The sequence below is a fragment of the Aedes aegypti genome, chromosome 1 (assembly GCF_002204515.2).
Source record: "Aedes aegypti strain LVP_AGWG chromosome 1, AaegL5.0 Primary Assembly, whole genome shotgun sequence".
In the NCBI taxonomy this organism is placed as follows: Eukaryota; Metazoa; Arthropoda; class Insecta; order Diptera; family Culicidae; genus Aedes; species Aedes aegypti.
This window is the reverse complement of record NC_035107.1, coordinates 181,353,275-181,369,901: the sequence shown is the minus strand read 5'-3', so window position 1 is coordinate 181,369,901 and position 16,627 is coordinate 181,353,275. Positions and strand designations below refer to the sequence as shown.

Genomic DNA, 16,627 nt, shown 5'->3' with positions numbered 1-16,627 from the left:
TTTACCAAGTTCGAAATTCCCAGTGTTTTCTCGTGGAAGTACAGTAGACTCCTCGACTTCCATAAAGCAAGTAACACGTCAACATTTCTTTTCCATCCCCAAATTGACCTGCATTCGGACGCAGCAGGTTTGTTTGTTTTAACCCTCTAATACCCAAATTTTTATTTTCGATCTAAATATCATTTTTCGTTATCTAAAATCGTTCTAAACACGTTTTGGGCAATGATTTATTTTTATTCACGAATTTGTGAATTTTGGTTTTTGATGTTTATAATTTTTATTTTTGAACATCCCTATCTTTTTTCATTTTTTCTTGAAGCCTCTTCTGGTTACTGATTTTTGGCAATAATAAAAATTTAAGTTTTCATGGTACTTTTAAAAATTTGAAATTTTTAATTTTTTTCTGTGATATTTTTTATTTTCCGTGTAATTAACGGAACAACAGGTTTAAAATTATTTTAATACCACCAAGCTCTTCTTCTGTAATAGGTTGATCGTAGAAAAATAAAAAAAGTTCGCATTTTTATATTACACGTTAAATGAACACCAGGCATTTGAAGGTTATATAGGAATACAATTTTTCAAACAATTTTCAAAAATAGAAAAAAGTTTTAAAAGTCATAAAAAACTTTTCTTATATGCATGTTATGAGTCAAGGTTAAAGCCACAAATAAAATCATTTTGATTTCTGAGCTACGAAAAAATACACAAAATTCCAAAGTGTACCCCGTCTAAAGGCGGGGTTGGGTATTAGAGGGTTAATAATGAGGTCACCAGTACTTACACATTGAGGATGCTACTGATCCCAAGTAGCGTCTGTTAGTTCTCTATGTAAGAACAACTGTTCTTGCAATAACGGAGTAGATACTACGGACGGTCAATCATGCTTATGGTCATGTTCAACGCAATCTGCCAAATGTACTGGAAATGTATTTTATTTTTTTCAACAGTAATTGTGATCAAAATTCTATCAATGCTTTGAAAAAAGCATGCTTTTTAAACGATTTGAGCAAAATTTCCACTTTTAGCCATCTTTTGAATCGAGCGCGGCCACTATGGCGTCGGTAACAGCAAGCCATTTTCAACCTAGACCCAATTACACCCCGTTAATGCTCACCTCGACTTACCGTCGTCACCATCGTCGGATCCAGCAGTTGAGTTGCGATAGGTTAAACCCCCTTGGGCGACGAACAAACATTCCTCGCATGGCCTACTAGGGTGACGACACTGATTGTAGTAAACATTGGCACACTGCCTGACTGGACCGCCGCCGCACTCAGGTAGATATGCGGGGTGCTAATGGACTAACCACGCTTTCATTACAAGCACTCTCCTGGTTTATGATAGTCCATGATAGAGGAGAAAAAAGGGGCCCTAGGTCAGGTGATGTACACAGGAAAAAATAAGTTGAAATCCCCCAAAGAAATTTATGATTATATATAAACCAATCGAATGTATGTGAATTTGATCGCAATTATTTGCCAACAATACTCCGCGCAAAACGTGAATGGATTTAAGCGAAAGAAATGCCAAGAAATCTATTTTGGATAGAAAAAGAAACTTTGTTGCAAGTCCTGTGGAACGTCAGTTCGACGTAGTGTAATGACCAAGAAGTGCCGGACGTGGCTCTCACTCGCTAGATCAAGGTTCGGATTCCTCTTCAACTTTTACATATACTTTTTATTTATTACGTTAAAAATTTGTGTACAGCTTATATACTGTTATATTACAATTTATTTGTTGCCGTGTATGTACCTACCGTCAAAGCCGATCGGCTTCTTGGCCAGTTGTTTACAGTAGGCCTCAATGGGTTGTGGGTAAGTGTACGATTTGTAGCATTTGAAACGGCATTGAATTGAAGGCACGAGCCCAGTGGTCGTAAGCCGAAGTAGTGAATTAACGCTTTCCTCGAATGAAGGTTCCCAGCTGAAGCTACAAGAAGCATGGACGGTTGTTGGTTGAACAGAAGGTGAATCACTTTTCCAATAAAAGCAAAAGTGGTACAATTACATATATTGGAATGGAAGGGCAGAACAATGGCGTGGCTGCAAAGGGTCAAGATGAATGGATGAGTAGAGATCAAGGGCAGTGGTGTTGCCCTTAAATGTATTGATATTTTCGATTACCTTCTGTTTTTTACATAACTGAATAAACTGAAGGTGTTAGAAGCAAAGGGGTGTAAGTGACGTAAACCTTGTTTTAAGAAAACTGATTTTCAAGTTTTTTCAGCAACTTTTCATGCCATGCAAGTTGTATGGGAGCCATTAAAACAAAGCATCCCTTTATGAATCATGTGATTTTTTCTTAACAAAAAAATGCGATTAGAAAGCTTAGTACAAAATAGCTTTTTTAGTATACTAAACTAAAATCGACCAAAATGTCACTTACGCCTCTTTGCGTTTGGGCCCTTCAATTGTCAGAAGGTTACCTTAAGTTCCAATGTTACGTTGCCGACCTTTCGGCAGATTTTTCAGAAAAAAAACGGTTCGAAACATTTTAATTTGATAAGAATTGAAAAGAAGAAAATCAATTCAAAGGTCAAGCATCACTCCGCGTCGGCCTCAAATGACACTAGCTACATCTACTGGAATAACTGGAAAATTATCATATCGATCAACGAACGTTTGGCAGACTGCACTTTGGTATCTGAATCTTCATCGGACCCAAATCGGGTCATTGTTTGCGCTGACGAGTATCTCAGTTCCTCATTTGGCAGTGGAATTTTTTCGATGGAGGCGGTATTCAAATTGTCAGGTTCATTTGCGTATGACCAAAGATATCAGATGGACTGTATAACTGTAGAAATATATTAAAATATAAAATATGTAGATTTTTTTTTAAATTTATAGTTTATTTAATAGGCTCAGAAGTCAAAATCATAAAGGAGCGTAGTTTTTTTTTAGAAAATTTTAATTAGGATTCACTTGATTTTATAGTAATAAGTGTTGGCTGTGGGGAACCCTCAAAATTTTTGGTTTGATCAAGGTTAAGTTGAACATTTCTCGCGTGACTTTTCAAAAGGAGCTTTTATTTTATTCTCAAACAAGCTATGAATGGTTCATCACTACAAGTGTCGACTTTTTCGCGTTTCATTTAAACTTAATATACCATTATGTTTTCGTCATTGCTCAAAATAACCTTTTAATAGTTTGACATTATTAATGTCGACGTAAAACATTTTTTTTTGCAACGTCACTTTTTTTAATTTTATTTTAATTTTCAAACATACTGTGAATGGTTCGTCATTACATGTGTCGACAATACCCTTATATCTGTTACACAAACTTTCAAAATACACAATCCTTTCTGTCTTCGTCATTACTAAAAATAAACTTTGAATAGTTCGATATTATGAATGTCGACTTTTTTATAATTTCTTTCAATATATTTTTACTGCGATACAAACATGCAATACTAGTTTTAAGTTTCGAATTTTCCCTCCTAATCCATGAATCGCAACACCGACCAAAGGTGATTCCCAGATCTTTTTCCTCCCTCACTAATCACATCTGTCCCGTGATGATTGTGGAGATGCAGAGGTATTCTCGGTCTTTAGAAGCAACGATCATTACACAATAACGTTCCTTACCCTTCCCAACTGACTGTAAGGACTTGGCCGGCGCCGTTATTGATCAATAATATGAGAGCTGCTAAAATTGCACTTTGAGAATATGCGGAAAATCCCATCCCTTATTCATTTGGATCGAAGTGTAATTCTTACCGGTTCAGAGCAATCACGGACTAGCAACCATTGACATGTAAAGTCAGTCTATGCTATGTTGTGCTATGCTATGCTAACTAGTTTCGAGTTACAACAACCATTTTTATGGTGAATTCAGTAGATTTTAGTAGTTTGAGAGTAGAAGTTGAAAGTGGAAGTCTTAGAAAAAAAAATCGAAGTATTGCATTATTGGAAAATGTTAGCCGAATGCATTTACAAATTGCACAACGATACGAAAGATGAGCATCGCCGACATGTGCTCAGATGAATTTAATCACAAATTAATCACACACATTAAAAAAAAAGCAGCGACCTTCCATTTTGTTTCTTTGCATAAAACTCACATATTCATTGATTTCCCTTGGACATTCTCCAAGATTTTCGTTGACCGAGGACGTCTTTTAAAATTCAATCAATAACTTCTCCAAAAATTTCTTTGGATTTCCTTTAATTTTTTTTTTTTTTTTTTGAGGATTAATCTAAAACTTCAACTAATGGTTTCTTTAAATATACCTGAAGCAATTGCTCCAGAGATTCCTTCTTCTGTAGAAAAAATCCTCAGAAATTCTTCGAGATTTTCTCATGTAACTCTTAAAAGTTTTTTTTTTCAGAAATTCTTCCAGGAATGTCTCCAGAGAAATGCAAAGATTTTTTTGTTCTGAAAAATAAATAAGTGACGTATTTTTTCTTTAAAAAAATCCTAGAGTAACCTCTGATTAGGGTAAGTTTTAGAGTCACCCTTAATCAACAAGGCAACTCCTGTACTCTTGAAGAAACTTTAGAAGATCTCCTAGATAATTTCCTAAGATAAATGAAAAAAATCTTAATATTGTCTCTGAAAGTTTCCTTGAAGCCTGTTCAATTTTGCACCAGCATTCAATACAAGCAGATTAAGGGAAAAGAAAGACTTTATAATAAAGGTATAAATAGATACCTACTCTAGCAACCTTCGATTAAAAGTAGAGACTTTTTAGAGACTTGCATAAAAAAAAGAGACCAATTTTTTAAAAAGAAACCTACTACCAGTGCTATTAACAAATATGAATGACCTTTGTATTTAAATCGTTTTTAAATCAATTTTAAACAAATTTAACCCAAAAAAAAAACAAACTGCTTGCCCTTACAACCAGTAAGTTTGTTCTAATTTTCTTATTTATTTATAAACTAGTGGTCCCGGCAAACTTCGTCTTGCCATCAAGTAGGCTGTTGGAAAGCGCTATGCAAGTCCCGTGTAGAAAATGTCAGATTATTTTCTCCCGTTTTCCTCACTATTCCGATGTCTTCCTTAATATTTTTCTTCGCACAAACACGGCGGAGCTCTGGACGAATTCAACAGTGAAAGAATCATGTAAGTCCAATCACCCGTTCTCAAGCCATTTCGTGACATACAAACATCATTCCATTTTTATTTATATAGATAGATAACAAAAATTCTGTGAATTTAAAAGTTTATTTTTCTTTGCACCGAAGTGACCCGGCTAATCGCAAAAGTATCCAGGAGAAACTTGCTTGAGAAGTTGCTTGAAAAAATGAAACATCGTGCAGAAACTGTATCAAATATTCCGCTGGAATTTTTTGAACAATGCTAAATTAAAAGTTTTATCAAAAAAGTTCTTTCATCAAATCATAATCTAAATATTTTTATGAATGATGCCACATAATATCAGTAGGAATTGAATCAAATAATTTTTAAGATATTAACAAAGAACTTATCAAAACCATTGACGCAGAACATATACAGAGTTGGCCGTAGATATATTTGAGAAACCATTCATTGATTAACTCAGAAATGCCATAGAGGATTGCTCCATTTTTTTTCTCTAATGGTTAAAGAGGTAGCAATTATTACAGTAAATATAAGTACGACATTGATCGAGTTTATTTAGATGATAAGACAGTTGACAGACTTAAATGGTTTGCTTTATTTTTCAAGCTTGCTGATCTTGTTTTTTTTTTTTTTGTTGAATCGCGGCTAGGACAATCCTTTGTCTGTCCTACCCACTTCCCGCGCCTCTGATGTCTTTGAAGATTTGTTATGTTGTTCAAAGATTTTTGGGTAAGTGTTTCAAACACCATATAGTTCTGTAATAATCAAACATATTTAACATTTCAAAGCGAAAACTTTTTCTTAACCTCATAATAAAGCAAGTTGATGAATAGTGCGACTCAATCCAACGGATGGTGAAAGAGATAACCAACGATTCTTTTGCTATTATTCAGCTCTTTGAGAGATTAAGTTAAGTAATCTCAAAATAAATTTGTTTCTTCAGCAACTTTTTTTTTCATTATAGCTCGAGTTTTGCTCCATTTTTGTATTCAAAAGTTTGTGTAAAAGTTGGAAAAATGGTATTACAAATAGCCCATCCTCTGAACACACGTTTAGCAAATTTGAAGCTTTTAAGGCGCAAGAGAAAATGGCACAAAAGTCAAAACTGAAAAGCAGTTTTCTCCTTTTAAAACAAAATTTTGATGAAAATTAAAACACGCAGCCTTTTTATTTGATAAATAAAAGAGCTGTGTGTTTTTATTTTCTTAGATTTGTCTATTTAAAAAGAGAAAACTACTTTTTCAGTAGATGAAAAAAACCGAATTTAGTACTATACCATTTAATTCCACTAGAGTTTGTATCTTTTGGCAGATACGCGTATTTTGACCTCAACTGTAAGGCCGTCTTCAGTGTCGTGTACTAGACTCAAGTCGAATCTAGTACACGACACTGAAGACGGCCTTACAGTTGAGGTCGAAATACGCGTATCTGTCAAACGATACAAACTCTAGTAGAATTAAATGGTATAGTACTAAATTCGGTTTTTTTTTCATCTACTTATAGGTATTCTACTAAACAGCTCGAAGATTTATTGTCATACTTTTTCAGTTTTGACTTTTGCAGTATTTTTACTTGGGCCTTAATGATAAGTCAACAATTTCAAAACGACAAGTGCAAAAACTGTGTTCCACTTTTTGGCATTATCTGGCGCAAGCACTTAGAAGAGAGGGAGTGTTAGTGTGAGCTTAACAGTTAGCCCCATTGCGGAAGTTATCGTTCAAACCCATTAGCGCTTACAATCAAAGCACTCGTTCAGTATTGTTGCTAACATCTACCGCAATAAAACAACTTAAAATGTAATTCCGCTTGGTAGTAAAATATTACAAGCTTCAACGATCGCAAGCGGTTGCTGTAACCCTTCCATCAAAGAGTAATCTTTCAACACATTCACCTATACAGATATAATTGCAAATGCCCCCGTAGAGCCCTCTCATCTGGGTAACCCATCGAACGATTAGCCACCACATCGAAGGTATCACAATTCACCTGCGCGCGAAGGAAAATTCGTTAACCGATCGCTAATAACCCCTTCGGCTCCCTATTCGTCGAGTTTGCTAGGCTTTCGATGGACCGTTCGTTCATCGAACCACCTCTTTCCCTTGAAAACCAGTCGATTTTGTTTTCTTTTCCATATTTCCAAGCGGCGACCGACGCTTGATTACGACGATTACACAATAGCAGCCCAAAAAGAGCGATCAACGACACTACCCACCGCGTCCGAGTGTTCGAGTCGAGGACCGCACGGCGGCGATGTCCCAAAAGTCACTCGTGAACGCAAGTGGCAAAAATAACAAGAAATAAAAGCGACTGCGGCCTACATTTCCGAAGGTCATCCCATTTTCGGTTTCACTCTTTCGCTGTCCGTTGTTTGGCTTTTCTTAGGGGCTCAGTGAAGTGCGCATGTGCCCATATCTACCCTACACCTACCACCGTAGTGAAACCGAGCTTTTATCCAGTGGGCATGAGCTATCATATCTAGGAGCTTTGTTATCGAGGTAGGGTGAATGAATCGGGTTTCGCCACCTCAGATTATATACGTTTTGTCGATACAAATGTGCATAAAAATATTGACATATTCAAAAGGCGTATGACTGATTTATAATACATAGTTTTCTTAGGCTGACGAATACTGGTACACCAACCCCACCTAGTGGAGAAGAAGGCACACGATCGTACGACTGGGTAGCTCAACTGGCTGCGTACTTGCCAACTCTGTTGGCGTGATTTTCAGTCATTCTGCAAGTGTGGTGAGCGTTAATGATCGAGCATGCATGTATGGATGCCTATGTGATTTCAACGTGCACGCAACCACACTGGCGGTAAATAGTCACGGTACATTACTCGAAGGCCTGAAAATTTCATCAATCAGGCACCATTGTAGGAACGAATCAATCAAAACTGCTGACATTCGCTGCAATTGAGGTTTCTGCCCTGGGGCGAACATCAGAAGGGAAAGGTCAAACTGATATGAGTGTCAGGATGTACTCTTGCATCGAAAGATTTCAACGATGTACGGTGAGGAACCTCACTTTATATATAAGACTGAAAAAAATACTAATAAGATTGTAATTGAATTACGTTTCTCCAGTAGAATCAACTAATTTGTTTAACATTTTGAGGTGAAGATGAATCGAAGCCACACTTCGAATTTTCAAGACCACGGATATGGAGAACCAAACATCCGTTCAAGCTGAAAACTTAATCGATTGGTCACTAGCTGGTGGTGACCGATAGATTAGGTTTTCAGCTCAAACAGATGTTTGGTTCTCCCGGACCGTGCTTTGAAAATTTGAAATTTGGCTTCGATTCATCTTCACCTTAAATGCTCGTTTTTTGAATGGTAAAGAGCAGTGTTGTTCAGACTCATTTCCCCGAAAATAACATTTTCCGAACTACGAAGCCATGAACTACTACAACCATGCTCTATTCTCCTAAGATAGAAAAGCAGATGGTTAAGCTTGAGTACTGCACACAAAATCGATCAATTTTGATCCCAGAGAGCCACAATTCAAGTTTCGGTGAAATGAAATGAGTGAGTGAGTGAGTGCGTATCATTTCACCGAAACTTGAATTGCGGCCCACCGAGATCAAAACTGTCGGATCCTATGTGCAACACTCAAGCCCAACCACCCTCCATCTCAGGAATACAACGCACAGTTATAACAGTTCATGGCTTCACAATTTGAATTTCGGGGAAATGAGTCTGATCAACACTGGCAAAGAGCACCAGCTTCATAAATAATTTCCTATCAATTAATAACTTACATATCGCAGAGAATAACAAAATTTGTTTTAAATCTGATTTCCAACTAAAAAAAGATCTAAACTTTTACGTATTTGTAATGGTCGACTGAATGGAGGATGTAGTTGAGTTTCTAGTATCATTCATAGACGTATCCATATTTAGAGCAGTTATTACTGAAACTTATTTGAAACATGAAACCAAACTCAAATAAGATCCAAACTTTTTTGTTTATCGTTGATCATTAACTAGATGGAGTTGTTATTATCATTCACAAAACATCGACGTTTCCATTTGAAACCAACGTTTTTGAAACATTGATTTCTTTAAACATAGCTAGGTAATATATACTTTCAAAGCTGCCTGTTTGCCTTTTCAATGCCCTGGGCAACAAGTTGATTTGCTTCAAACTGACATGCAGAAATTGACTCGCAATAAGTCAAAATGTTTTGTCACTGCGGTAACTTTAATGCGAAGCATCGCATCGCGAATGCTTTGCAAATCAATTCTGATAGTAGAATTTTATGTGATGAGTGCTCTTCAGGATATTTCTCATTTCTGTAGTCTGATAGCCCTACTGGTCTTTCTTCTTCTAGAAACCATTAAGCGATTGATTTGGTCTTAACCGACTGTAGTCACCTTTGTAGCCAACTGGTTACTCACGCTGATTTTGATTCTGATCATGCCCCTGTTACATTTCAAATATACCATGAAGCGATTCTCAATCCTATCAGCTTCACTTTCAATTATTTATAAGCCGATTGGAATACATATGAAACATGCATCTACGGTCATTTGATGTTAACATTTCTTTGCAAACAAAACTTGATATTGACAATGCTCTCGAAACTTCAGCTAACTCCATTGCAATATCAAAATTTGAATCCGTGATTATTTATAAACGATGATCTTAAACTCTTGATCCGCCTTAAGAACGTGAGGAGAAGGCTATTTCAAAACACTCGCGATCCTATTATAAAAATGATATGGCAGGATCTGCAGGAAGAAATTAAAAAACAAAAAATTTGAAAATAAAGTTTCTCAATTGGACCTCGGCTGGGTATTTGGGGTTCTTGCGGCCCGCTGCGGAGTTTCATTTAAGGGCCCTCAAAATAAAGGCGAATACCGTCTAAATGTAAAACGCTCATGTGAAATCGGATGTTGAAATACATGATAACCAAAAAGCTTTTGTAGAATTATGACTAAAGTGATACATTAGTTCACAGGAAACTAACGAGAGGATTTCTAGTGAAGTGTCATAGAAGTGTAAATATTAACTGGCGAAGTAGCTCTGGACAACAATGATTCATATACAGCCTACATTGGAAATACTAGGAAAATTTTGACAATTTCCTAATGTTATGTTTTTGAGTCGGGATTGATTTTGAAATTTTCGATAAAGAAATGCCTTAAAAATCAATAAATTTGTTCAAAAATTGCTGCAAATGAATAACTGAATGAACTCTTCAGGAGTTCTTTTTTTCGTGATTTTCACGAACTTCCAAAGGATTCCGTTTAAGATATCTTAGGAATTCAACGTAGAATTTTTCTAAAGATTACCATAGAAGTTACCGCAGAGATTCCAGCATGGAATTCCTTCAAAGCCTTTCAGAAATTTTTCAAGAATATCATTTGCACTCCAGGAATATATCCAATGATTTACCATCGTTTTCTCAAAATTTCCACCAAGATTCTCTATTACAACATTTTTAAGATTTTGTAAAGTATTTTCTCAAAGGATATTATGGGATTTCCATCGCAATTATCATTCAGATTTCAACCAGTGAATTCCTTCAGGAATAACTCCAGAGATTGTTCCTTAGATTCCTTCGGGAATTATTCTTGAAGTTCTTAGAGAAACTTCCCGAATATGGCTTCAAAGAATTTCCCTACTTTTTTTCCCAGGGATATTTCCAAAACAGACCAAGGATTTGTTCAAGAAATTATTGGTGAGATTTGTCAAAAACCAAGAGATGTTTTAGAAGTAAGTCATACGATGATATGTAAACATATGATGAAACTTGATTAAGTTTGAAAGTAACCCATGATGAACTCTCACAGAACTCTTCTGAGCTCTTGAAGAAGTCTTAAATGATTCTATAGATGTTCTTTTAATTGCTTAGATGATTGAAATTACTTGATTATTAACTGTAATATCAGCTGGTGTGAAATCTCAGATAAACTTATGAAGGAGCCATGAAGATTTTACTTGAAAAATGCACGAGAAATTGTTTGGAAAAACTACAGGAGTCATTTCGCATAAAATGTTGGAGAAATCTTTAGAGAAATTTCTGAAGGGGCTTTATGAGGAATCCCTAGTTAATTTGAAGAGTGGAGACAAACCAGCCACAGGCTAAAAGTCTCGATAATAAAGATAATAATAATAATAATAATTTGAAGAGCCATTCCAGGAAGAGTACCGTAATTTCGGGTGAAATTGATCATTTTTCACGGTTTTTCTAGTCTGTTTTCTATAATGTTAACAATGCCAAACAACTAAATGCAGGAAAACAAGTACGAAGGTGAGCCTCATCGACTTATGTACCGACATTTTCTAACAAATGTCATTTTAGTGTTAACAAATACCTCAAAAATAAAAAAATCAGAGGATCTCATTCCGGGGTGAAATTGATCACTTGTCAATGCCATTATTCTTAGTTTCCAAAACAACTCTATATGATAAATTTGAGCTCCCTGAATCCGAATATGCTTGTAAAATTCTTAACAATGCAATATTTATATAAATAACGAATAGTTAAATTTCAAGAATTACGCGGAAAACGCCTAAATGTATGCAATTTCCTAAGGAATTCAATGATATCTAACAGAAATTCAATTATTTCAACCATATGAGCAAATTGGTACGAGTTTTGGTGATGAAATTTGGTTTGGGGATATATCTCAAGCATCCTCACGAACTTTCAGGTTTATACCATGTTCAAATCCTTGCTTATAAATAGAAGTTCATAGGTGTTTGTCAATACTGCACCGTGCATGATTTTGAAATTTTACGTTATTTTCATAGTAATAAACATTTTTTAACGCAAAAAACTTCACCACACACCATTCGACAATAGTTACGACAAGCAACGTTCATTTACTGCAACTTACATTGATATTTGTGCTCCATTACGATTAAATAAAATCTTGTGATACGATGATCAATTTCACCCTTCTGATCAATTACACCCGATTTTACGGTATTAAATATATTTCCTTGGATAATTCCTGGAGTAATCCTCAAATGAATGTCTTCAAGAACGGTAAAATAATTTTCTTTCTCTTAAAACAACTCCTGTAGGATACTTTGGAAGATCAATAAATCAATACAATCAAAGTAATAAAGAAAAACGTTGTAGTGCTCTTGAATTTCCTGAAGCAAATTACGAAGAAATTCCTTTAGCCATCCATTGCAGCAACGTTGGTAGATATTTTGGGAGACTTGGTGTTGGAATCAAAAAAATTCTGAAGAAGATCCCAGAAGTAGACCCGAAGAGATCTTTGTTGAAATCGCTAGAAGAATTTCTGAAGTTTTCCTTCGAGGAATCCTAATTTCCTAAAAAAAACTGTGAAAAAATCGCGTGATACTCAAATAACTAAGCAGCTCTATAATTCGCCCTGCGTGCTAATACAGTGCTATTATACAACTGACATACTCCATCTTAGTCGTATAATAGCGCTATAAGACCGAAATAAGCGATTTAGCGGGCTAGTGGTTACTTGAGTAGTCTCTGAAGGTCTCTCTGGAACCTCTCTGGAGGATTCATTGCAAGCAGAATAAATAAAAAAGATTTGTATTGAAACAGAGACCAAGCCTCTAAAAAGAGATCTGCTACGATACTTGATTGTATAAAACCATGTACCGAAGATAGTAACTGATTTATTTTCTCAATTATAATTGAAATGAAAAACGGCTTGCTTAAGAATATGGCCAGTAACATACCTCCAAATCAGTTTGAGATACGATTATGGGCCCCGCACATTTAGGTAGATCTGTATACAAAATTAAATCGAGAATTTGAGAATTTCAAATAGCTATCTAGGCTTCTCTAATCACTAATACCATTGATCGTGGGGCCCCTACACATTTATCAAGGTCACCTTCAAACTGAGTTTTTATCTGCTTCTTAACGTATTAGTTTTCTAGAAATCAATTTCATAATATTAAATGAAACTCTTACCACGATTTGGGGGCCCCTATGTATTCGGGGCCCGGTGCACACCCCTAGCTAGCAGTACCATAAATCCTTAGCCCTTTTTGAAATTATCTGAAATTTTGAGAAAATCTCACATTTGAAAATCAAGTTACTCAGAATTTCGTAAGCATTCTCATTCAAAAGAATGTCTTTAAAAAATCCTTGGGGAACTGATTTGGAAGAAGTAAAAGCTCTTATAAAAAAAATCAAATATATGAAAGCCCCTGGCAATGATGGAATTTTGTATATCCTCATCAAGAAACTTCCAGAGAGTAGCTTATCATTCTTGGTTCATATCCTTAACAAATGTATTCAGTTGGCATATTTTCCTGCCAAATGGAAAAATGCTAAGGTTATGCCAATCTTACAACCGTACCAAATCCCCCCGATTGCAAAAATAAAGGATACTTTTTCTTCATACTTGCAAAAATGGAAGATTTCTCCTAATGCTTCCAAAACTCAATTAATAATATTCCCACATAAAAACCAAAAGCACAATATTTAAAACCTTCAAGTAGACATGTTGATACGATGAGAGGGGTTCCAATACATTGGTCAGATGAAGTTGAGTATCTAGGGATCATGCTACATAAAAATTTAACTTTCAAAAATTACATTGAGGGCATTCAAGCCAAATGTAACATATATAAAGTGTCTGTATCCACTTATTAACAGAAAATCTAAACTTTGTCATAAGAACAATCTTTTTATCTTCAAACAAGTTTTCTGGCCTGCCATGTTGTATGCTGTACCAATATGGACTAACTGTTGTAATACCAGGAAGAAAGCTATGCACAGGATTCAAAATAAAATATTGAAAATGATTCTGAAGCTTCCTCCTTGGTATAGTACTAATGAGTTACATAGAATATTCTTAATAATGTTTAATTAAAAATCGTTGCAATCTTATATTGCCACGATTGATGTGTTACATATTTAGGTTAAGTTAGGTTAAGTAAATTAAAAACTTTTGTAGGAATGAACTATGCAATGAAAATGCAATATATTGTTTACAAATTGTTGATAAAAGCTTAATTTAGTTTCACCAAATTAGGATGCTAGTGTTTTCTAACACAGAACACCTAGATATAAGATGTGCCATAATATTATCTAAAAGTAGTATCAAATCATACAAAACAGTTTTTCTTCAGTGTAATTGCTAGATGTCCCATAAATGTATGATCAATGCATTTGGCGAAACCAATTCAGACAGACATTGGACCAAGACTTGCTCCACGTCTCTTTCAATTCATTCTTCACCTTTCAAAAAGTAGCAATCATTATGATTGTACCCACTTCAAACGGGATTTACGTTAATTCGATTTTTTATTTGCTTAACCCATCAGACTTCGACCTGTGGGCAACAAAACTTAAAAAATACTCAACCACAAACTGACGTCAGTTGGCTTCATGCTTTACCGGGTGTCAGTTTTTGCTTACATTTCACCAGAAGAAAAATGTGATCCGTAATGATGAGTACGAAGCTGGACGGGAACGCCCGAGAAGAAGCTAATGAAATCGACGTGTGATTCTTCCACATACACAGTATGACCAGTTAGTGTTTGGACAACCGGACTGGAAGCTGAGGATGTGTGACGTCAATGAGGTGTACTTCATGATTTTTTTTGCTTAATGACTAAAGTCAAGTACCATGTGGTTGGTGAAAAAAACATTACACCGTTTGTGCTGTGTTGTGTACTTCAAGATTTCCGGGATGAGTAGAACAATAGGGTAGGGTACAGACAACTATATTCGATTCCCAAAATGAAAATGAGTATTTCGCAGTTTCAAGTATCAACATAACTGACGAATCAATGATAAAAATAATGTTAGAATTTTTAAAACATTATCTAAGGTATGCATATCTTTAAAATAATTCTCGCTAATTTATGATCTTGCCCTAAATGTCTTTGGTAACCAAGTGTGTAGCTTGCTGTTAGTGAGCAAACGAATGAGTTTACACATTATTGAACAATGATGCGATGAAAGGAAGGTTCTCCCAGAGGTTATAGTTTTCATTTTGGTCCATTAATTTGCTTTGAACCAACGAACTTCACACTCGGTAATCAATGGCTCTTAATGCGAGATTATAAGTTATGTGTGAAATGTTTCAATGCTTTGGGATTACCACTATGCAAATTTAGAATGCCTAACTGTCTAGGTCTGTTTTTTATGGTTTGGTGGGTCTATTTAATGATTTGGCCTTTCCAGTTATGATATTCATGAGCTGTCTGGAATTTGGATCAATGTGTCCGAAGGCAGAAAAAATGAAACGGTAAGGCCACACATTTCGTTTTATTTAAATTCCTTCTAGTTGCGGAATGAAAATCATTACCAACTATTTGAAAGCTAGGTGTTTTCAAAGCATGATTACGCTGAGCAACCAGAAAGAATGATTTATTTTCTATGATTTTTGATGAGTTATACTCTATTGAAGCTCTCAGCGTCCATAAAATGATTCGAAACGATTTTGATTTCTAAATTTTATAATTACAATAAATTGATAAACTTATTAGTTTCAAAAACATCCATCCCCTAAATCGAAAATTTTATACCCCAAACACAACACCGGGTTTCTACTTACGTTATTAACATATTGTCATGTATTGCTGGTTCCTGTCGTTGTTATCGTCGAGTATGATCCGAACTTTTTCTTTATTCCACGTGTGCTCCGCTGGCCGTTGAAAATCCGACCGCGTACAGGTGTGACACGGCTGCTTCCAATTCAAGGTCAACAATTCCACTACGTTTTTCGCGTACCAATTTACTTTTTGTTCACAAGTCGTTGTATTTGTCACCGTCGTCGATGTTGCTGATATTCAATTTGTAACTTCACGAGCCGGATCATGGATGGATTTTCCAGAGGCAGGACAGGTAAACTTAACTATACACTATTAATTAAATATATTTTTTTTACACTGGCACGAGATGACATGTGAACTGCAATGAGGAAAAATTTCAAATTACACAACTTGTTGGGGTTTATCCTTGAAGCACTGGATTTGGTTTCTTCGCATTTTCTGATGATATTCTCGGGAAAAGTACGCGACGTTGCGGTTTCGTCGACGCAAGTTAGTCCACAGTCCGCACGCGCGCAATATCTCACAGTCACTAAGCACTAAGTTCTGCTCGCTGTCGATGTTCTAGCAAGAATACACACTCTCCGCTGTTGCACTGTTGAGAATGAGCTTGGAAGCGCAGAAGCCCAAGAGACTAAGTAGTACTATAGAGAGGGAGAGAGCGAACGCGAAAGAGTATACGAGAGTCGTTGAAGCAAAGCACTAAGCGAAGGACTTCTTTTGAGTTAAAACTCACTCACACTTGACTGCAGCATTAACTGCATACTAATCACAACATTTAATTCTCATTACCAGCAACGCCGTTGAACAGTTTTGGGACTAGTTTTCTTGTCAAGATGTTTCCTCGTGTCATGGCAGGTCAAAACGTAGGTTTGTACGCAGATCGAAATCAGCGTCTGTAACATACCAATTAGGAGATGCATGTTGTTGAAAATGGCTGCGTCCAATCCGAGCTCACGATGATTCCGCTGATCAAATGGCAAACTTTCGATTTTTTTAGGCTGCTGAGCAGCTGTTGTTTTCTCAACCCCCGTCACGATCCGTAAATAATCAATTTTTAAT

The 16,627-nt window shown here is 35.9% G+C and overlaps 1 protein-coding gene across 5 annotated transcripts in view; it reads right to left on the bottom strand.

The window, feature by feature from the left end:
* Positions 1–16,627, bottom strand: part of LOC5566203 (ABC transporter G family member 23) — a 242,732-nt gene that overhangs the window by 51,029 nt on the left and 175,076 nt on the right. For 2 of the 5 annotated variants that reach the window (XM_021854625.1, XM_021854617.1), the window contains exon 2: positions 15,571–15,926. The exons of 2 other annotated variants lie outside the window; for them this stretch is intronic. In XM_021854625.1, coding sequence (XP_021710317.1) covers positions 15,571–15,581 — 11 coding nt within the window. In that variant the 5' untranslated portion in view covers positions 15,582–15,926. Of the gene's footprint in view, positions 1–15,570; positions 16,147–16,627 lie in introns of those variants that run through there. One more of the 5 variants, XM_021854612.1, reaches the window with a different exon arrangement.